Below are 23,014 nucleotides of genomic sequence, written 5' to 3'. Positions count from 1 at the left end.
CCACCTTCCAGGACCTCAACCACATTATTCGACAAGCCAGGATAGACGTAGTAGATGCCTTGGCCGCCATTACACCTGCATCAGAGGCCGCCTCCTGAATACAGTGGGAGGCTGTGGTAATATAAGACAAATATTGTCTGGCAGTGTCAGAAAAATCCTGAGGCAGCTCATTCTCATTTGCCTGAACCCATGCTTCAATTCCTTTCGCAGCCCAGGAGGCTGCCATAGTGGGCCTATGTACAGCACCTGTAAGTGAGTAAATAGACTTCAGGCATCCCTCCACACGATTATCCGTCGGTTCCTTCAGGGAGGTGACAGTGGTGACAGGCAGAGTAGATGACACCACAAGACGGGTGACATGAGAGTCCACCGGCGGTGGAGTTTCCCACTTGTTACTCAACTCCGCAGGGATAGGATAACGAGCTAGCATCTTTTTAGACAGGGAAAATTTCTTTCCTGGAGACGACCAGGATTCCTGACGTATGTCAATTAAATGGTCAGAATGTGGCAAGACTACTTTAGCAAACTTCTTTCGTTTGAACTTATCAGGTTTCTTAGACGCAGTAGTAGGCTCAATGTCATCATCTATTTGAACAATTAGTTTAATGGCCTCCACTAGGTCAGGAACATCAACCTGGGTTGTAGATTCTTCATCAGAAGCAACTGTATCAGTGTCTGACGGATCAATATATTCCCCATCCCCATCGAAAGAATCATTCGAAATATTAGTGGATTGTGAGGAAGAAATAGCCCGTTTAGATGACCCCTTGGCCCCAGAGGGGCGTGAAGTAGACTTTTGTCTAACCAAAGATTGATTTCATTGTTGTAATTGGGTAGACAGAGTATCCGCCCAGGGCGGATTAACTACAGGGACAATATGTGGCTGCAATGGCACAGGAGATCCTACAGGGGGCTTAAGACATGTCACAAGTGTAGTTAGCATACTTGAGAACGCTGCCCAAGGTGGGTCCTGATTGGCCACAGGTGCTGCAGGTTGACTGGGTGTATGGCACTCAGCAACTGAACCAGCAGCTAAAACTTCTCAGGTAAATCCATGGCGCCAGTACTGCAGGATGCAGAAGCGTCCGCGGATTTTCCGCCCTGTGTGGCAGACATTATATGGAATGTAGCCCTAGGACGTAACAGTACAATATAGCCAGACAAATACAATACCTGCAAATAACCCCCTATGTAATGTGACGGCAAATACAGGACACAGAACAGAGGATTTAAGCGGTATGAGGTGACTGAAAAACACAGGTAAAATACCAAATCATATATTCTGTGTGACACTATATATATATATATATATATATATATACCGCTCTATTGGGTCTGGCACTCCTCGTACCCGCAGGGAATCTGCTCCGGTGCCCTCCTTGAGCAGAATGGCTCTATGTATGGTGAGTAGAAGGCGGCACTCAGAAGAGTTTCATAAACGTAGAAAAACGTGCTTTAATATATCAACGTTTCGGGAGACGTACTCCCTTCCTCAAGACACAGCAAGACAAGTGACAAACAGTGCAAAAACGTACTTAAATACCTTACCATCCCCTGGCTCGGTCACCTCCGTCACGGCCAGCGGCGTCCCGGTCCACGGAGCCCGCATTTCCGGATTCGGCTAAGCCCGCCCCTTCCGGATGACGTCATTCCGTTGCCGGGCGACGCGGCCGCGGGGAGGGCCCACACGAGCAAGAGACCAGCGTTGTCATGGGGATGTGTTGCTCTAGCAACAAAACAAAATGAAAAAAACAAACAACAGTGCAGATATGACCACTTGCGTGGATATGTAATCAAATGCTTAAAAACCCATGGTGCCTGATGACACACACTGCATTCGCAATGTGTGATATAGAGAACACTATGCCATATGAACAATTGTGTATATGAACAAAATATAACATAAAAAATTATAAAAATGAAAAGTGAAGTGTTAAAAACATCCGGACACAAGCTGCTAACTTTACTGTAAATAACATTGTTGGGTAAACTTATAAAAATATATATATACCCTGCAGGTCACCAAACCTCTGTCCTCGATATACGGCCTACAGAGGGGGGGGGGAAGAGGGGAGAATCTCCCACAAATCCATGGGCCACAATGCGTGGACCTGCATGGAGCATTATAATGCCGGGAGAATGGATACTCTCTTTCAAGTACTTAACCCTAAGCCTACATCCTAGCTCAGAGAAAGCAACTCAAGCTTAAATATTCATTTAAGCCACGGGGGTGGATCGTATCTAGCTTATGGATCCATCTCGCCTCCAATTGCAACAATTTTTTTGCTCGGTTGCCGCTTCGTAATGAATCAGGAACCTGATCCACTATTTTGTAGCGAACTGAGGCAAGACTGTGCGCCACAGTCTTGCCTCAGTTCGCTACAAAATAGTGGATTCCTGATTAATTACGAGGCGGCAACCGAGCAAAAAAATTGTTGCAGTTGGAGGCGAGATGGATCCATAAGCTAGATACGATCCACCCCCATGGCTTAAATGAATATTTAAGCTTGAGTTGCTTTCTCTGAGCTAGGATGTAGGCTTAGGGTTAAGTACTTGAAAGAGAGTATCCATTCTCCCGGCATAAACATCCTAGTGATATTTGGTGGACCCCCTTTTATTCAAGTAAACCTTAGTTACCTCATTATACCAGTAAATAAAGACACGGAGACTTGATTTTGGCAGAAAAATTGCTAGCTATTTATTTGACCCTAACCATAGCAAAACCTGTAATTGGAAAAAAGTTTGTTAAGATGCCGAATCAGCCGGCATAATGGTGGCAGAAAAAAGAACGGCTCTATTAAACTATTGGTAAACTTAAAATGGTAAACTGACCGAACCGTCCAGCACCCTATCAAAATCGGTAATAGGTGTCAACACAACCCCCACAGTGACTTCCCACCGCTCCTGGGTGCCCTGCCGCTGCCTCCCGGATGGGTGGTCGAGCGGCCATTAAGTCGATGGAGGTGAGTGCACCTAAAACATATAACACTGAAACTTACTACCTATAAAAACCATACAACTAACAAACTGCCGTTCTTTTCCGCCTATAAATAGCCAACGAATAAAACCAGCCAAACAATTAGACGCCAATGCACTCCGTGTCAAAAAACACAACCTCTACCCATAGGGCGGGCGGGCGGGCGGGAAGGCAAATCACTAGCAAAGAGACCCAAAATGGCCACTCCTGGCCTATATATATCCTAACCCTCCCCTTTTCCTAAGGGCTGTACTTCCTCACAGCTAGGTCCACCCCTTACAGGATGTTTAACTCATTCCTCTCCTATGTAGTCAATTCTCTCTCCTTATAATGCTCCATGCAGGTCCACGCATTGTGGCCCATGGATTTGTGGGAGATTCTCCCCTCTTCTCCCCCCCCCCCCCCCCCTCTGTAGGCCGTATATCGAGGACAGAGGTTTGGTGACCTGCAGGGTATATATATATTTTTATAAGTTTACCCAACAATGTTATTTACAGTAAAGTTAGCAGCTTGTGTCCGAATGTTTTTAACACTTCACTTTTCATTTTTATAATTTTTTATGTTATATTTTGTTCATATACACAATTGTTCATATGGCATAGTGTTCTCTATATCACACATTGTGAATGCAGTGTGTGTCATCAGGCACCATGGGTTTATAAGCATTTGATTACATATCCACGCAAGTGGTCATATCTGCACTGTTGTTTATGTTTTTTTCGTTTTGTTTTGTTGCTAGAGCAACACATCCCCATGACAACGCTGGTCTCTTGCTCGTGTGGGCCCTCCCCGCGGCCGCGGCGCCCGGCAACGGAATGACATCATCCGGAAGGGGCGGGCTTAGCCGAATCCGGAAGTGCGGGCTCCGTGGACCGGGGCGCCGCTGGCCGTGACGGAGGTGACCGAGCCAGGGGATGGTAAGGTATTTAAGTACGTTTTGCACTGTTTGTCACTTGTCTTGCTGTGTCTTGAGGAAGGGAGTGCGTCTCCCGAAACGTTGATATATTAAAGCACGTTTTTCTACATTTATGAAAGTCTCCTGAGTGCCGCCTTCTACTCACCATATATATATATATATATATATATATATATATATGGGACTTTGATGCACCTAGCCCCTCAGGGTACAGAATATAGGTGGTCATTCTGAGTTGTTCGCTCGTTGCCGATTTTCGCTATGGTGCGATTTGTTGCTAAATGGGCATGGTACGCAGCGCAAATAAAAACGGAATAATTCAGCGCTGATAGCTAGATAGATATATATTTAAGAAATTTATTGTTTAAGAATATACGTCACTGATTCTTAATATAATTACATATATTTACTGTTGCAACAGAAATTAAAAAATAGAAAATATGGTACCAAAAAATAAATTGTATATGTTTTAAAAGTTCCAAAGAGTAGGGCTAGGATCAACACTGCTTAATTGTGAAATGCTGGGTAAAAGCAAGATGCCTTATCCTGGGGAAATGTATATACAGTGTTACCAGTTCATTAAGGTGAGTCCTCCAGTCGGTTAGCACTCCGTAGATATTGGGGGGTTCTCTCACTTGTTTTGGTAGTCCCGTGTTGGAATTAGGTTGGGAATAGAACCATGGCAGGTCCCGATGCAGATATCTTCCCTAAATTTATTCCATGGGGTTCACCGTTCCCAAGTTGGATGGTCGGCAGTTCTTGCAGTATGAGGGTCCCAGTCTGTGTCACCGGTGACACAGACTGGGACCCTCATACTGCAAGAACACCGGTGACACAGACTGGAGTATTGAGTATTGAGGCCATTTTAGAAGGGGGTACCGCAGCAGAGATCATATATACCGGCTGCAGCAGGAGAACCCATAGCGTATAAGCCATTGTAGCTTGTATGCTAAAGTTGTCCACTGCTGGTTCTACCATGTACAGGCAATAGTTTCTAACCATCAGTTCATCCAGTGAACATCTGCCACTGACATACTCCATCAGTAGTCAACCATCAATGGCAAAGCTAATTGCCAATGAAATCAAACAATCAATGGGCGATGGCGATCTCTGCTATAGGTTACACTAACTAATTTTTTTCCCCAGCACGATTGTCATTAAACAAGTTGTACGCAAAATAAGTGTATTAGCTATCACCTTACTTTTTAACCTTCACTGTGATGTGCTGTTAGCAGAGCCTGCGATATGCAGCGATAAGTAATGCTAATCTCAGGGCCTTTATACCATTAATAATATAATGGACCTTTAGCCTCTTTGCCCCTGCTTTGTGATGTGCTTCCCCCTCATAACAGAATGGACCTAATTCAGATGCGTTCGCAAAGCGAATATTGAGGCTAATTCAGGTTGGATTGCAAATCCCGATCCATCCGGAATTATTACAATAGCCCCTCCTGCGCATGCGCCCGTACTTTCTGCAGGGGGGCCGCAGAAAATGCGATCGCCTCTGCCTGTCAATCAGGTAGAGGCGGTCGCGGGACGGTGGGGGTGGGGGTCGGCAACGCTCCGTTTCCAGGGCGGAGACGGAGCGTTGCGAGGGTGGTGCAGCATGAACGGGGGCGTGATCGCAGTGGCTGTGTGATGTCACACACAGCAACCGCAATCGAGAACATGGCGGCGGGCCTCCTGCGGGCGCAGCTAAACAAGCAGAAATTGCGATGCGTTCGCAATTTCTGCTTGTTGAACGGGGAAGAAGGGGGGGGGGGCGGCGGTCAGCATGCCAGGGCGGCCTTGTTTAGTGATGGGAGGCCCCCAGCATGTTATCCGAAGGATTGCATATTCTGCATGATGATCCGATATGCGATGACGATACTGATGTATCAGCAATTACTGTATGCCGTCGGACAGAAATGATGCGACAGCAGTGTGCAGCCCTATGCTCAGGTTAGCGTCTGCCCATATTACAATGTAATAGTAATTGCATTCAACAGAATATAGCAATAGCAAGAACAACCACAGCTGAATTAGGCCCAGTGGGAAAAACTTACTCTCTTTTCAACAGTTCTCCAAAACAGGGTGCAAATACAGCCTGATTCTGCATCAGAAGTTCAGTGATTTGTGCATGCATCTAGTAGCACTGCTTACAGAGGGCCTGATTCACATTTCTATGCAATGCCAATGTTCATGTAACTGAGTGATTATCATAGACTGTGCATGTGCCATGATCACACAGAGCATGCACCAAGGTACCTCAGCGATGCCGCTTGCAGTGAGGTTTTATTCGCAGAGTGATTGACAGGAAGGGACTGTTTGGGGGAGGTAACAGTGGCTAAAATGCAGGCATGTCATGGCTGTTTTCAGTTCGTGTATCTGCCTTCAGCTGCGGTCAAGTACATAGAGAAACATGGCACCAGCATCGCTGCTCCCACGGCCAGTCTGCATGACCATAGACTTACTCAGGGAGCCTAGGTTCCTCGTTTCTGCGTCAATGCTGTGTATGTATATGCAGTTGCTGATGACTTTGTGATGGCTTCGGTGGGCATCAGTATTATTTTTGGGCAGCTGCTTTACTCCGTAGGCTGAAAAATCGCAGCTGCATTGGCATGTACGTACAAATCTGAATCAGGCCCAGAGTCACAGTTGCTATTGAGACGCATGGTCAGAAATATCTTGAAAATGTGTTGGGCATTCCTGGGTGGTGACAGGGAGGTGGCTAAGCAGATGCAAAACAGTGGCAAATCCAGGGTGGGAGCAATCAGGGTGATCAAATCACCCCCACCCCCAACACACATTCCTCGTCTCGCAGTCGCCGAAGAACAAGGTGTGTGTTACCCAGGGCCTTAACAAGGGGTGTGCAAGTGATGCTCCCTGTAGGCCAGGGGTGGGCAATTATTTCAACTGGAGGGCCACTGAACACTTTCCAGTGAATATCGGAGGGATGCACCCCCCCCCCTCCGCATTATGGGCGTAATTCAGACTTGATCGCTAGGGTGCGTTTTTTGCACTGCTGTGATCAGGTAGTCGCTGCCTACAGGGGGAGGAGGAAATCACTGTGCAGGGGTGCGATCGCATGTGCAGAGAGCTGCACAAACAGGAGTTTGTGCAGTCTCTGCACAGACCAGGACTTACTCACCTGCTGCAATGATCGGGGCCAGAGCTGACGTCAGAAATCCTCCCACAAAACGCCTGGAATGAGTTTTTTTCGGACACTCCTCTAAAACGGTCAGTTGCCACCCACAAACGGCCTCTTCCTGTCAGTCACGTTGCGATTGCCCATGTGATCGCTTTTTTGCACCATCCCGTCGCTGTCCGTTGCTGCAGACCGACACGTCTGCGCATTGCGGTGTATGCGCAGTTCAGACCTGATCGCTGGCTGTACGAAAATGCAGCCTAGTAAGTGTGATGGATACAGCAGTTACCTGGTGCAGAAGCAAGACCGTTGCTAGGATGTGGTGGGTTGGCAGCAGGAAGGGCACTTTGGGCTGTCTCTGGCACATGGTGTATTGAGGATAGCGGCTTCAGGAAAGATGCACAATAACATGTCCAAGAGATACAGATCTCTTTCAGTTCTGCTACTGGCTCCTAAATGACAGAGGAAGCCGAGCACAAGGACACAGCAGCAGCAGTGATACACATAGAGGGGATACATGAGAAGGTCATACAAATATCCCTTCACAGTGTGCCCAACACTCACATTTAGGGCCTCCCAGAGGACCCTCCTGCAGCACCCAACATACCTTCCTCCCGATGGGGTCCTGTGGATGTTTTTATCTGCACCTTATATTCCACAGACAGGAGCAGGTAATGGGGCGGGGAGATATGGGCTGCAGATTCAGCAGGGGTGGCTGTTATCAGAGGATGCTTGCCAATTGCTATTGGCAGCGGTAGCTGGGGCACACCAGCAGCCTCCTCTGAACCGCTTTTTACACTAGCGTGGACAGGCAGGAGACTCTGATCATTACGTCAGACGTCTCATCCAAAGGTACCCCAGCCGGCAGCAGCAGCCAGCACATAGCCCGCGTATGCGTCGGGCCGGTGTGGCCCGTGATGCGAGCAGCGAGACCCGCGACCAGGATTTCCTCAGCGGCGCCGGCAGCTTCAGAGGTACTGCAGTACTGTGCAATGACAAGCCGCTCAGCCTGTCGGGCCGCTTGCCATTGCACGCTGGTGAGAGGCAGCGAGCCGGGCAGGATCGGATCGTGGGCCGCATCCGGCCCGCAGGACGTATTTTGCCCACCCCTACTGTAGGCAGCACCATCGCAGCCCCACAGCTTCATCATGTGGTTTGCAGGGTGCCTGGAGCAGCAATAATGCTACTGCAGTGCTGCCCGCAGTGTCCTTAGGATGCTGCAGACAGTGCTTTATTTAATGGAGCTGGCGGCAGTGTCAGTGGCCCCACCCCCTAGCTGGTGGTGGTGGCCCACGGAATACACATGGCATTGGACAAATACATATCTACTACTAATCATGATATAGACAGACAGACAGACAGACAGAGCGAGCGAGCATTTGGAAAGTATTCACAGCGCTTCACTTTTTCCACATTTTGTTATGTTACAGCCTTATTCCGAATTGGAATAAATTAATTTTTTCCCCTCAAATTTCTATACACAATACACCATAATGACAACATGAAAAAAGTGTGTTTGAGATTTTTTAACTTTATTAAAAATAAAAAACTAAGAAATCACTTGTATATAAGTATTCACAGCCTTTGCCATGAAGCTCAAAATTGAGCTCCGATGCATCCTGTTTCCACTGATCATCCTTGGAGTCCACCTGTGGTAAATTCAGTTGATTGGACATGATTTGGAAAGGCAAACACCGGTCTATATAAGGTCCACACTTGACAGTGCATGTCTGAGCACAAACCAAGCATGAAGTCAAAGAAATGGTCTATAGACCTCTGAGACAGGATTGTCTCGAGGCACAAATCTGGGGAAGGGTACAGAAAAATATCTGCTGCTTGAAGGTCCCAATGAGTGGCCTCTATCATCCATAAATGGAAGAAGTTCGGAACCACCAGGACTCTTCCTAGAGCGGGCTGGCCATCTAAACTGCGCGATCAGGGGAGAAGGGCCCTAGTCAGGGATGTGAGAGGGCAGCGGGTTGGGGGGACGGGGGAAGTCACTGGCCCCCGTTTCCCCCGGTCAGCGGCGGCGTTGCGGCGGGTCCTCAGCACGGAGGGGCTTGCATCCGGTGGGATTCAAGCCCCTCCAATCGCGGGCAAGGATGGCGCCGGGCGGGAGCCAATCAGGGCTCGCGCCCGGTCAGCCAATCGGAGCATGCCGCGACGAGCCAATCAAGGCTCGCCGCGTCATAGCGCCGCCCCCTCCCAGCGTCTTATAACAGACGCGGCGGAGCGGGAGCGTCCAGTCGGCGCCGGGGACGGAGCAGAGAAGAGCTCCAGAAGAAACAGAAGAAGAAGAAACAGAAGAAAGAAGGCGGCGGTCCCGGAGAAGAGGCGGCGGCGACGGCGACGGGAGCGGCCAGGAAGCAGAAGACAGAAGAGGTCCCAGCGTGGAGAGACTGTCGACGGCCGGGAAGAAGACGTCGGGACGACCGCGGAAGAGAAGCCCACCGGAAGTCCCGGAGGAGAGTGCCGCGGTGTGTGGGAGGCAAAAGAGCTAACGAAGCTCCCCACCGCGGCCTCTCCCTACGGCCCGGTAAGCGGCCTCGTGCCGAGTCTCACGCTTCCTCCTAGACCACCGGGTGATCGGGCGCTAGGCCCGTGGGCATAGTCAGGCCCTCTCGGCCTGTGGGCAGATAGTCGGGCCCTTCCGGCCCGTGGGCAGTTTGGTCGGTGCGTCTGGGCCTGGGAGGCCGCGCGTAGTCGGGGCTCCACCCGGCCCGCGGTCTGTAAGCCCAGACCCGACCATTCTCTTCCGTGGGGTTTTGGGCGTTAGGCCCGAACCCCTGCCAATCACCCAGTCAGGCGGGTATTAGGCCCGGGGGCATAACGGGCCATAGGCCTGCGGGCCATAAGAGCACCTAGCCAGAGGGGGGGTAGGGAATCATAAGGTGACCCAGGGCATTACGTTCGGGTCATCCAACGGTACCCACTAACAGGAGGGGGAGACCATCGGGGTGTTCTCAAATCAAGCGGAGCCCTGCCCTTTGCACACCTCGGTGAGCGAGCTGTGCGGCCGCTCGGGCGGGGTACATTGTAGGCTGGGCGCAGAGGGTCGGCTGACCCTCACGCCTTGAGTACACTCCCAGGGTGGGGAAGAGCCGTGGAGAGTTGGTCACCACTAGGGCGAGGTGGCAGAACCTGCGTCGGACCGGATGGTAAGGTACTCTCCATTTATATTGTACTCGCATTGATCTCGTGTTTGCTTGACCTGTTGTTAGCGATTAGGTGAAGTAGCCGTCCCAGTAAATTGTTGCAGTTCATAGTAGTTAGGCTCAGTTTGTTGTTAGCCGTTGTTTAGTTGTAGGGAGGCTGCTGTCATTCTTTTCCCACAGGAGCGGAGTGGCGCATCAAGCAAATTGACAAGAGTACCAGCGTGAGTAGTATTTGTGAGTGTGTGTCCTTGTCCGTGTTGAGCACCGGTCGCGGGATCCCGCTAGGCCTAGCGGGCTCGCTCCCACCTCGGTGCGCAAGTGCCAAATAGGTGACGATTGGGTAGCTGAGGCCCACAGGCCGATGATGACATTCACCTAATCGGTGAACGTCGCAGCCACCCCCGGTGTGCCACTTATTCCCCAGGTAAAGGGAGAAGTGGGCCTGCAGTGAGAGTATTTCTTGTCCCCTTTAGCCGGCAAGTTCCGGGCGGAGGCCCCGAAGAAGCGTCCTCTGAAATCAACGCTGAGCGGGCGGAGTGTGCGCGCAGACGGAGGTAAGCAGTGATTCACTTACACGGCCGCCGGCTTCATACCACTTCGGCATCCTTACATTTGGCGTAGTCGGCAGGATCCTTAGAGAAGATGGATCGGGAAGTGGACAAGCCGGAGGACGACGGTAACGAGTCCTCCGAGGAGGTGAAGGACGCGACCAAAGATCCGCCTCGGGACAGGTTACCCATCGGGGCGGCCCTCAACCACCTTGACAAGTTCGACGGGCAGAATATGCCCTTGACGGAGTGGATCGAGCAGTTGGAAACCACGATCGACCTCTACCAGATTCCGAGACGGGTACAGGTGAATTTGGCGTTGAAGGTCCTGACTGGCGACGCCCGGAAGACCGTGAGAGTACGCCCCGAGCGGCTTCGTAAAAGCCTGGCTGACGTCTTCACCATCCTGAAGGGCGTGTATGGGGAGAAGGCCACCACCACCACGCTGAAGAAGCGTGTGTTCGCGCGGGTTCAAAGGGAAGATGAGACGATTTCTCAGTTCGCGAACGCGATCCAGGAATACATGAGTGAGATCCAGACGAGGGAAGATGAGGAGTTGATGACAGGGGACCCGGATTCCACCTTGAGAGGTATTTTGATTGGTGGACTGAGGAGCAGGTCCCTGCGGAACTACCTCCAGGATAAGGTCGATGGGGATGGCGAGCTCACCTTCTTCGAAGTGTTAGGGATGGCGCTGAAGAAAGAAGAAAATGCGGAGCTTAGTTCCAGCGCCGTGTCCACACCACCCACTCAACCGATAGATAGGGTCCGGGCGCCGGAGATTAGTCCCTTGGAGGGATGCATCAAGGAGCCAACCACCACGCTCCTTCTCGTCCGGGACGAAGTGTCCCAGTTAAGGCAGAGGGTGGAACGGGCCGAAAGCCGTGACGCCGACCCCGAAAGGAGGGGTTGGGACGACGAGGATCGGGCCAAGGAAAAGAACCCTCGGAGGAAAAAGGAGACGGAGACCGCTGGACGTCGGGGAGGGGAGGTGCGCCCGAGGGGACCCCGCGAGTTGGTGTGTTGGGAATGTGAGGAGCCTGGACATTTCGCTCGGGATTGCCCGGGGCGCCGCTCCGGACGGGAGGGGCGTAGGAGACCTTTAAACTAAGGTCCCTCGCGGTAACGGGACAAACCGCGGGGGAAGGCGGCGCCCAAGTAGACGTCGTCGACTCATCGGACTTGTTCGGTGAGTGTCCCACGGTAGTGGCAAAGTTAGGAGGGAGGGATCAACGTTGCCTTTTGGATACCGGATCGCAAGTGTCCACCATGTCCGAGAAACGGTTTAGGGAAGATTATGCCCATCTCACGACCACCAGAGTCGGGAATTGGGTAACCCTAATGGCCGCAAACAACCTTCCCATTCCCGTAACAGGGGTCGTGTGGATTGAGGTGGAGGTGTATGGGCAGTCCCTTGGAAAAAAGGGGTTCGTAGTGGTGAGTGGCGAGGAGTTTCACCATGGGCCGGTGATTCTGGGGATGAACATCCTACGGAGTCTAGATCGAGTACTCGTACACGATAAGGGCCCCCAGTACTGGAAGTATCTGGGTGTGCAGAAGCCGGTGCAGCAAGCTTTCCAGAGAGTCGTCCAGCGGAACGAAGAGACCGCCTCTGTGGAAACCATGCGCCCCCTCGGCCTGATTAAGACGCGACATAACCAAAGGGTGAGGATCCCAGCGAGACAGGAGGTGGTCCTGGAAGTACCCGTCCGTGCGCAGCAGCGGCTAGAAGGAAGGGAAGTTGTGATAGAACCTTGTTGGTTCAGGCAAGTGGAGGCCGGGTTGCTGCTGGCCAGAACCGTAGCGGTCGTACGGAATGGCACCGTACCCCTACGGGTGTGCAACCTGGGAAACTCACCAATTAAGATCCCGGGCAGGTCGGTGCTGGCCCATCTAGAGGCTATCCCCGAGGGTGGCATTGAACCCGGCCCTAGGGTTACCTTAAAGCCGGACGCATGCGAGCCTTGGACGTTGGCCGTTGCCCTTGAGGAAAAACAGGAACCCACCGCGGAGTGGAACGGGGACGTGATCCTGAACCAGATGGATGTATCACTGGAGGGCCTTGGTACAGCAGAGGTGGACCGGGTAAAGCAAATGTTGTGGGCACGACAGAAGTCGTTCTCCCGCAGCGAGGAAGATTTTGGTCACACGACCGAGATAGAGCATGAGATCAACACCGGTGACAGTCTGCCCGCTCGGGAGCGCTATCGGCAGATTCCCCCGAAGCTGTACCAGGAGGTCAAGACCATGATCCAACAAATGTTAGCCAACGGCGTCATCAGGGAAAGTAAGAGCCCATGGGCTGCCCCCATCGTGCTGGTAAAGAAGAAAGACGGGACAATCCGATTCTGCGTGGACTACCGGAGGTTGAACAGCTGCACCGTCCGGGACGCTTATCCGTTACCCCGCATTGAAGAGTCACTGGCGGCTTTAGGGAAGTCGCGCTTCTTCTCCACGCTGGATCTGGCCAGTGGGTACTGGCAGGTGCCCGTCGCGGAGAAGGATCAGGCGAAGACGGCATTCGTTACGCCCATGGGGCTTTTTGATTTCTGTCGAATGCCCTTCGGGCTCTCCAATGCACCGGCCACGTTCCAGCGCCTAATGGAGCGCTGTCTCGGGGACTTGAACTTCGAAGCAATCCTCATCTATTTGGACGACATTATAGTGTTCGCTCCCACCCTGGAGGAACACTTGCATAGGTTGGAACAAGTGCTCCAGCGATTGGAACAATACGGCCTCAAATTGAAACCACGGAAGTGCCACCTCTTGAAGTCCAGCTTGGAATACCTGGGCCATGTAGTCTCGGAGGAAGGGGTGCGGCCCACCCCCGATAAAATTGCCGCAGTCCAGGAATGGAGGACCCCGGGCAATGTGACGATGTTGAGGGCATTTCTGGGATTAGTAGGCTACTATCGGCGGTTCATTCGAGACTTTGCCAAGATTGCAGGCCCCCTGCATGGACTGTTGCGAGGTGTTGCCACAGATGTGCGGAATCGGGCAGTGGCGTGGGACCAAGCACAGGAGGTTGCCTTCACGGGGCTTAAACAAGCCCTCACCCAGGCCCCCGTGCTGGCTTATGCTGACTTTGACAAGCCATTCATATTGTACACCGACGGGAGCCACCAAGGCCTGGGGGCTGTACTCTCCCAGCTGCAGGAGGGCCAGGAGCGAGTTATCGCATATGGGAGTCGGAGTCTGCGAGAGTCGGAGCGGAACCCTGACAACTACAGCTCGTTCAAGCTGGAGTTGCTGGCAGTCGTCTGGGCGGTCACCGAGAAGTTTGCAGAGTACCTGACCGCCACCGACTTCGAAGTGGTCACGGATAACAACCCCCTGTCGCACCTGCATACAGCTAAGTTGGGCGCCCTGGAGCAGCGTTGGGTAGCACGCTTGGCCAAGTTCTCCTTTAAGATCCGATACCGGCCGGGTAAGGCGAATACCAATGCAGACGCCCTGTCCCGCTACCCGGTAGGGCTACCTACGGGGCCCACGGACGAAGAGAGAGAGGGTCAGGAGATCCCTGACCTTACCAGGATGACCCCCAGCCCGACCGGGCCCAAGGCAACACGCGGGATCCTACTACAGAAGGCCTTGCCGGACTGGGCTGCAGCACAAGGGCAAGACCAGGAGGTGCGGTGTGTGCGAGGGTGGAAGGAGCGGGACCACTGTCCGTCCTCCGCGGAGAGGCTTCAGCTTAGCTCGTGGGGCAAGACGCTGGTACGTCAGTGGGAACGATTGGCCGTACGAGGAGGGGTATTGTGCCGCCAGGCTTATCTCGAGCATGAGCACCGGAAGGTGTGGCAGGTTGTTCTCCCCAGGGAGTTGGCCCGTGGTCTGGTGACGGAGGCCCACGAAGAAGGCGCCCATTTTGGTACAGAGAAGACCCTGCAATGGGTCCGCCGGCAGTACTTCTTCCCGGGTTTACAGACCCTGGTGGAAAGCGTGTGTCAGACATGTAGGAGGTGTGCTGTTACCAAAAGTGGCGAACAACGGGCACCAGTGCAGACCATTCGGACCACCAGACCCCTGGAGCTCCTCATGGTGGACTATGTCTTGATAGGGGAGTCGGTGCGTGGGTACCAGTATGCCATCGTGATGACCGACCATTTCACCAAATTTACAGTGGTTGTCCCTACCATGGACCAGACTGCCGACACGGCGGCTAAGGCCATTGTTGAGCATTTTATCCGAAGGTACGGCTGCCCGGAGCGCCTCCATTCGGATCAAGGTGCATGCTTCCAAGGTCGGGTGATGGAGCGGCTGTGTCGCACCTATGGCATGAATAAATCAAGGACCACCCCGTACCACCCCCAGGGGAATGGAGCCTGCGAGCGATTCAACCGGACGTTGCTACAAATGCTGAGGGTCCTGGAGGCTGACAAGAAGCGGCGCTGGCCCGACTTTGTTCCGGAGTTGGTGTGGGTATACAACAACAGAGTACACCGGACCACGGGGTTCTCGCCTTATTTTCTGCTGTTCGGCCGACCAGAGAAAGACCTACAGGACCTCGATCTGTCCCTACCGGCGGAGGAGGAAGAGTGGACGCACAGTGGGTGGATTGAGGAGCAGAAACGCCGACTGACGTTCGCCCAGGAGGTGGCAGCGGGGAACATCGGGTCCAACCTGCACCCTAGCCCCGGGAGGTCGCTAGGAGGACCATTCGCGGAGGGACAAAGAGTGTTAGTCCGAGAGAAACGTCCTGGAAACAAATTGAGCGAACGATGGGAGGTGATGCCATACATCGTGCAGCGGCGAGTGTCTCCTGACAACCCCGTTTACGAAGTAAAGGCGGAAGACGGGAGTGGGCGTGCCCGCACTCTACATAGGAACATGCTGCGTCCCTGCCTATTTGAGGACCTGCTCCCCATGGAGACAGTCCCAGGGGCTACTCCGGGATCGGAGGAGGATGATTGGTGGATTCCGCCGCCTGAAGGGGCCCCGGACCCTCCGCCATCGGGAGAGTCAGCCGAGAGTGGTGAACTGGTGACTTCTGTGCCCGAGGTTTCCGTCCCCACCTCAGCAACCCTGCCCAGGCGTTCAACTCGAACTACCCTTGGGGTGCCGTCCCCCCGCTTCGCGGACCCAAACTTCGAGTGGGCCGCAGCTCGCATCTTTGTAGGGTCTACAAAGGAAACAGGGGGGGGAAATGTGAGAGGGCAGCGGGTTGGGGGGATGGGGGAAGTCACTGGCCCCCGTTTCCCCCGGTCAGCGGCGGCGTTGCGGCGGGTCCTCAGCACGGAGGGGCTTGCATCCGGTGGGATTCAAGCCCCTCCAATCGCGGGCGAGGATGGCGCCGGGCGGGAGCCAATCAGGGCTCGCGCCCGGTCAGCCAATCGGAGCATGCCGCAACGAGCCAATCAAGGCTCGCCGCGTCATAGCGCCGCCCCCTCCCAGCGTCTTATAACAGACGCGGTGGAGCGGGAGCGTCCAGTCGGCGCCGGGGACGGAGCAGAGAAGAGCTCCAGAAGAAACAGAAGAAGAAGAAACAGAAGAAAGGAGGCGGCGGTCTCGGAGAAGAGGCGGCGGCGACGGCGACGGGAGCGGCCAGGAAGCAGAAGACAGAAGAGGTCCCAGCGCGGAGAGACTGTCGACGGCCGGGAAGAAGACGTCGGGACGACCGCGGAAGAGGAGCCCACCGGAAGTCCCGGAGGAGAGTGCCGCGGTGTGTGGGAGGCAAAAGAGCTAACGAAGCTCCCCACCGCGGCCTCTCCCTACGGCCCGGTAAGCGGCCTCGTGCCGAGTCTCACGCTTCCTCCTAGACCACCGGGTGATCGGGGCGCTAGGCCCGTGGGCATAGTCAGGCCCTCTCGGCCTGTGGGCAGATAGTCGGGCCCTTCCGGCCCGTGGGCAGTTTGGTCGGTGCGTCTGGGCCTGGGAGGCCGCGCGTAGTCGGGGCTCCACCCGGCCCGCGGTCTGTAAGGCCAGACCCGACCATTCTCTTCCGTGGGGTTTTGGGCGTTAGGCCCGAACCCCTGCCAGTCACCCAGTCAGGCGGGTATTAGGCCCGGGGGCATAACGGGCCATAGGCCTGCGGGCCATAAGAGCACCTAGCGAGAGGGGGGGTAGGGAATCATAAGGTGACCCAGGGCATTACGTTCGGGTCATCCAACGGTACCCACTAACAGGAGGGGGAGACCATCGGGGTGTTCTCAAATCAAGCGGAGCCCTGCCCTTTGCACACCTCGGCGAGCGAGCTGTGCGGCCGCTCGGGCGGGGTACATTGTAGGCTGGGCGCAGAGGGTCGGCTGTCCCTCACGCCTTGAGTACACTCCCAGGGTGGGGAAGATCCGTGGAGAGTTGGTCACCACTAGGGCGAGATGGCAGAACCTGCGTCGGACCGGATGGTAAGGTACTCTCCATTTATATTGTACTCGCATTGATCTCGTGTTTGCTTGACTTGTTGTTAGCGATTAGGTGAAGTAGCCGTCCCAGTAAATTGTTGCAGTTCATAGTAGTTAGGCTCAGTTTGTTGTTAGCCGTTGTTTAGTTGTAGGGAGGCTGCTGTCATTCTTTTCCCACAGGAGCGGAGTGGCGCATCAAGCAAGTTGACAAGAGTACCAGCGTGAGTAGTATTTGTGAGTGTGTGTCCTTGTCCATGTTGAGCACCGGTCGCGGGATCCCGCTAGGCCTAGCGGGCTCGCTCCCACCTCGGTGCGCAAGTGCCAAATAGGTGACGATTGGGTAGCTGAGGCCCACGGGCCGATGATGACATTCACCTAATCGGTGAACGTCGCAGCCACCCCCGGTGTGCCACTTATTCCCCAGGTAAAGGGAGAAGTGGGCCCGCAGTGAGAGTATTTCTTGTCCCCTTTAGCCGGCAAGTTCCGGGCGGAGGCCCCGAAGAAGCGTCCTCTGAAATCAACGCTGAGCGGGCGGAGTGTGCGCGCAGACGGAGGTAAGCAGTGATTCACTTACACGGCCGCCGGCTTCATACCACTTCGGCATCCTTACAAGGGAGGTGACCAAGAACCTGATGGTCACTCTGATATGTACAGTAGATAGTCGCAATGCGCTCTTACTATAAGAATACTTTAAGAATACTTTAAGATGCGCCTCTTGATAACAAACTATTGTTTGAATGGTAATCAAAAGGGCGCTTTAACCTAAAACGGTTTTAGCAATTATCCTATAAATCAGGATTTCAGAAATATTGCACCAATCTATTTCATATGTCCCATAAAATGACCATACATTATAATCATATGAGAACGGTGTATATTACTCTGTTTAAAACCTCAAAGGATACAAGTACCATCTAGAACAATATGGAAAAAGGTTCTGTTCCATCCAAACAGATTAAAATTACACCTGATCTCCAACCACTCCAACATTTGGGGTCATTCCGAGTTGTTCGCTCGTTGCCGATTTTCGCAACGGAGCGATTAAGGCAAAAATGCGCATGCGCATGGTACGCAGCGCGCATGCGCTAAGTATTTTAGCACAAAACTTAGTAGATTTACTCACGTCAGAACGAAGAATTTTCATCGTTGAAGTGATCGGAGTGTGATTGACAGAAAGTGGGTGTTTCTTGGTGGAAACTGACTGTTTTCTGAGAGTGTGCGGAAAAACACAGGCGTGCCAGGATAAAACGCGGGAGTGTCTGGAGAAACGGGGATTGGCTGGCCGAACGCAGGGCGTGTTTGTTACATCAAACCAGGAACGAAACGGGCTGAGCTGATCGCAGTGTAGGAGTAAGTCTCGAGCTACTCAGAAACTGCTATGAATTATTTATTCGCAGTTCTGCTAATCTTTCGTTCGCAATTCTGCTAAGCTAAGATACACTCCCAGGGGGCGGCGGCCTAGCGTGTGCAATGCTGCTAAAAGCAGCTAGCGAGCGAACAACTCGGAATGACCCCCATTGTGCATTATATATTGTGATACATGTTATGTCTTGCTTTTAATGTATTTTAATGTATTTAGATTTTAATAAATATATATAATATGCTTATTTCATGGGACATATGATATAGAGATATATCAAAATCTAAAAGTTCAGTATGATTTTCCGATGGACCTGTATGCCGGCTGTCAGAATACCGACCGCAGCATCCCAACCATCAGAATACCGACAGCCACTCCAAAAGATCCCTAACCCTCCCCTGCCCCTTTGCCTAATCCTACCTTGTGGGTACCTAACCCTAAACCTCCCCGTTGGTGCATAACCTTAACCTTCCAGGGTGGTGCCTAACTCTAACCCTTGCTTCCTCGCTGCCTAACCCTAACCCTCCCTTTCCCGCTGCCTAACCCTAACCTCCCCTCCAAAGTACCTAACCCTAACCCTCTTTTCCCCGCTGCCTAAACCTAACCCTCCCCGCTTGTTCCCTAACCCTAACCCCCTTCTCATTCCTAGATCTAACCCCCTGCCCCCCCCCCCATAAAAACAACCACAAAAAAACAAACTAAACAAAATCACACAAAAATGGCCAGACTAGATGACATGTAGGTTCTTTTCTGCCTTCATGTTCACATTTCATAGCCTGTCTCTGCTGGATTGCAAGAGCTGATGGAGCATATTGCCCTAAATAAATTGATTAAAAGGTTTTATACCTGATGTGCATGTTGGCATCAGGTAGCTTAGGAACATTACAGCTGATCGGGAATTTGGCCTGTACACTAGTTCTCTTACTATGTTACATATTCTGTCCATAATAATGTTACCTACATAGGGCGGATGCAGAGTTCAACGTATGCCATTTGTGGAGAGTATCTTGCATGCTATGGCACTGCACAACCAAGAGAGCACAAGTACGGGCCATGCAGAGTCCTGGACATTTTAGTCAAACCTCCACTTATAACTGAATGCATACCTCCCAACATGACCCTCTCCAGGAGAGACAAAATGCTCTGCTCCTGGTCTTTTCACTTAATTTATGATTGCAGGCCGCGCCGTATCTACGTGTATGCCAGGTGTGCCTGGCACACAGCGCAGTTGCCCTGAGGGCGCAACGACCAGCGGCTTGTAATGAGTCAAATTGACTCATTACAAGCCGCCTCTGCTGTGCTGGTTGCGCCCGCACTGGAGAAGCCCTCCCTCCTCCTCCTTTTCCCCTGCCCGGGATCTGCCAGCACCGAGGAGCCTGACTGCCAGCAGGGAAGGATGGTAAGTATCTGTCTATCTGTCTGTCTGTCTGTCTCTTTCTCTCTCTATTCTGTCTGCCGCAATGTTTAAAAAGGGGGACGCTGTCTGCCGTAATGTGTAAGAAGGAGGCGCTGTCTGGCGTAATGTGTAAAAAGGAGGCGCTGTCTGCTGTAATGTGTAAAAAGGGGGACGCTGTCTGCCGTAATGTGTAAAAAGGGGGACGCTGTCTGCCGTAATGTGTAAAAAGGGGGACGCTGTCTGCCGTAATGTGTAAAAAGGAGGCGCTGTCTGGCGTAATGTGTAAAAAGGAGGCGCTGTCTGCCGTAATGTGTAAAAAGGAGACGCTGTCTGCCGTAATGTGTAAATAGGGGGACTGGCTGTCGTAATGTGTAAAAAGGGGGACGCTGTCTGCCGTAATGTGTAAAAAGGGGGACGCTGTCTGCCGTAATGTGTAAAAAGGGGGACGCTGACTACTGTAATGTGTAAAAAGGGGACGCTGTCTGCCGTAATGTTTAAAAAGGAGGCGCTGTCTGCTGTAATGTGTAAAAAAGGGGGCGCTGTCTGCCGTAATGTGTAAAAAGGGGGCGCTGTCTGCCGCAATGTGTAAAAAGGGGGACTGTCTGCTGAAATGTGTAAAAGGGGCTCTACCTGGTGTAGTGGCACTACTGTGTAGCGTAATTTGAATAATAGAGACTACTGTGCACCGTAGTATGAATTGGTATTATTTTGTGGCCACGCCCCATCCCCATGAAGCCATGCCCCTATTTATTTTTTAGGAGCACCTGCATTTGGGGGGGGTGCACACAGCGCTAAAATGCCTAGTTACGTCACTGATTGCAGGCACCTGTTTTGAACAGGTTAATGGATAAGAAAGGTGTTTCACCACAGGTGAGGGCAATCATACACTCAGTAAGAGGGAAGTCCAAGAGCAGAGCATTCTGTCCCTCCTGGAGAGGGTCATGTTGGGAGGTATGCTGATGTGCGTGACTAGGCTTTAATGGAGCGTTCTCACACAGGCACTGTTTAATCATACCTCCCAACATGACCCTCTCCAGGAGGGACAGAATGTTCTGCTCCTGGACTTTTTTTAAATTTATGATTGCCCTCACCTGTGCTGAAACACCTTGCTTATCCATTTACCTGTTCAATACAGGTGCTGGCAATCATATATTAAGAGAAAAGTCCAGAAGCAGAGCATTGTGTCCCCCCTGGAGAGGGTCATGTTGGGAGGTATGGTTTAATGAGTGGGTGTCGTTGGAACTTCGCTGTGCAGGGTCGTTAGAAGTGTATATATGCCTGTATTCAGAGATATGGATGTGGCTGCTGCCAGTGCCCACAACTCTCCATACAGATTTAGCTAGCACACAGTGTGGGAGCAATTACAGCTGACTTGCATTCAGTCTGTACATCGGCCATCAGGTTCTCTGGCTGATTAAAACCAGATGAAATGCAGGCTGAAGTCAGCCAGCCACAGAACCTGTGTAATCCATGAGTGTCCCTGTTTAAAGGGATAGTTTGGTAAGCCTAAGAATACACATACCTCACATTTGGAAATGGTGTACATGTTCATGGTGTTACTTACTGCTGGCCAGACTACTCCTGCGTAGCTTTCAATTGATTCCTGAATAGTAATTTCGTACCCTGCAAACCAGACATGTTCTTTCCCAAAGCAGGAGAAGACGGGGGGAGACCATATCTTGTAGGGCTGGACACATGATTCAGTGTTACATATGATGTCTACAAGAAAACATTTTTTTCATGTCAATAATTAAGATATCAAACAAAATATTAATTCCTTATCTACTACTATAATAAACTGCACAAATAACACCACACATGAATAGAGATCTTCCACCTATCACTATAATTTTACCTAAGTTGTGTTTGTTTTCTTACTATTACAGTGGAAAGAGTCCTGTAAATATGCATACATTTCAGTTTATGTTTCTCTGAATATCCACATGTTAGTATTCATCTGGAGCGCTCCTGAATTATAATCATTGTTTGAAGTGAAATATAAACCTTATACGGCTATACCAAGATTATTTTTTTAATCTGAGCAATGGCGTGCTAATTCTGGGTATGCCTAGTCTACAACATCTGCATATTCGTGAGGTAAAGATTTCACCCACCCTGTTAGAGGATGGATCAGAGTACGCTAGGAAGCACAGTCTATCTATTGTATGGGGACAATGGTAAATAACCAATATTCCTATTTCATTGGCATCAAGGAGAATTCTACATGTTGTGTATGTACCGTGCACACCTTTTGTACATGTTACAACCCAGGATCATCCTATCACTACGCCTGACCTAACAGTCTAGAAAAGTGAGGGATGTATGGGGACTACACACTTATTTATCACACTCACTTTATACTATAAAATCATATATGCTAATAATGTATTGGGTTAATTTAAACTGTGTGTGTGTGTGTGTGTGTGTGTGTGTGTGTGTGTGTGTGTGTGTGTGTGTGTCTACATACATACAACATTTAGGGCACATTAACCTATCATTCTAAGCAAAGCAATTGAACAAATTGATTACTACCAGTTGCTGTCCCTTGCAGTGCAGGCATGAAAGGTTAGAAGGGATTAGCTTGTTGACTGTGATGTGGCACATTCACGTATTTCTGGCTTTGGTACACCAGACTCCTGGATTACACATACAGTATATCATACACATACCTTTCTCATTGTTCCCCAGTTCAGGGGTCTCTGAAAAGTCGTCGTGTGACACATCCTGCTGCTTTCCTCCCTCTTCATCACCCACAGTTTCACCAGCTCCCTCCCAGCTGTCTTCCTCCTCTGCAGCGGAGAGCTCAGGCTGCACACAGAACAGACACTCCAAACGCTCAGCATCCATAGCAGGTGCCCTGAGCCCAGGCAGGGAAAGACAGAGCAGCAGTGATCAGGTAGAGGACCTCATCCTCTACCTCTCTTATCTTGTGTGGTGGTAGGAGGGTGTCTTGTTAGGCTGGGGGTTGGCTGTGACCTGCTGATGCTGGGAGGTTGCAGATGGATGTGGAGATGTGTGTGCAGAGGGGGGGGGGGGGGGGATCAGAGTGATTGTAGTGTGTGCACCCACTGATTACTGATCTCATACATACTGTAGCCTGGACTAGACACAAAGATTGACAAATGTCAGGATATTTTATTTACTTTGATATCATTGTAAATTGTTATTTGAATCCAAAATTTGTATCATTTTCT

General features: G+C 51.6%; 1 protein-coding gene across 2 annotated transcripts in view; it reads right to left on the bottom strand.

Moving 5' to 3' along the window:
* The window catches only part of METTL21C (methyltransferase 21C, AARS1 lysine), a 57,213-nt gene extending 34,402 nt beyond the window's left edge, over nt 1-22,811 (bottom strand). Inside the window, exons 1-2 of one of the 2 annotated variants that reach the window (XM_063953215.1) lie at nt 22,490-22,811; nt 21,343-21,539 (exon numbers count right to left, since the gene is read on the bottom strand). In XM_063953215.1, the coding sequence (XP_063809285.1) occupies nt 21,343-21,539; nt 22,490-22,667 (375 nt within the window). In that variant the 5' untranslated portion in view covers nt 22,668-22,811. The remainder of the gene's footprint in view (nt 1-21,342; nt 21,540-22,489) is intronic. The other variant, XM_063953216.1, reaches the window with a different exon arrangement.
* Between the last annotated feature and the right edge of the window lie 203 nt (nt 22,812-23,014).

Source organism: Pseudophryne corroboree, chromosome 2 (assembly GCF_028390025.1).
Source record: "Pseudophryne corroboree isolate aPseCor3 chromosome 2, aPseCor3.hap2, whole genome shotgun sequence".
Lineage (NCBI taxonomy): Eukaryota > Metazoa > Chordata > Amphibia > Anura > Myobatrachidae > Pseudophryne > Pseudophryne corroboree.
Note: the sequence above shows the minus strand (reverse complement) of the source record. Positions and strands in the feature narration are given on the sequence as shown.